At 56.8% G+C, this 310-nt stretch overlaps 1 protein-coding gene across 1 annotated transcript in view; it reads right to left on the reverse strand.

The window, feature by feature from the left end:
* The window catches only part of BAIAP2L2 (BAI1-associated protein 2-like 2), an 11,170-nt gene that overhangs the window by 8,073 nt on the left and 2,787 nt on the right, over positions 1-310 (reverse strand). Inside the window, 1 exon segment of the mRNA XM_009578419.1 lies at positions 240-301. Within this exon segment, the coding sequence (XP_009576714.1) occupies positions 240-301 (62 nt within the window).

The raw sequence follows: 310 nt of genomic DNA on the forward strand, positions 1-310 counted from the left end.
TGCCACCGCGCTTGTGGAGAGGTGGTGGCAGTACATCAACGGCACCAAACGTTGAACAACAGCCAAGCGCTGGACATGCCAGCTCTGTAACACGCCGCAAGGATAGCAGAGAGGCAGGCACCTGCCAGCAGGCACGTCAGAGGGCGGGAGATGGGGCAAATCGGGCAAATGCCAGCATGCTGTGGTTAAGGAAGTCCCTTTTTTCCCCACCTGCACCAGCCCCCAGGAAAACCACTCACCACGACTTTCAAATCAGAGCTCAGGAGTCTCTGCGTGTCGGACATCTGCATCAGAATTTCACCTTCAGGGA

The sequence above is a fragment of the Fulmarus glacialis genome, unplaced genomic scaffold (genome assembly GCF_000690835.1).
Source record: "Fulmarus glacialis isolate BGI_N327 unplaced genomic scaffold, ASM69083v1 scaffold26835, whole genome shotgun sequence".
Classification (NCBI taxonomy): domain Eukaryota; kingdom Metazoa; phylum Chordata; class Aves; order Procellariiformes; family Procellariidae; genus Fulmarus; species Fulmarus glacialis.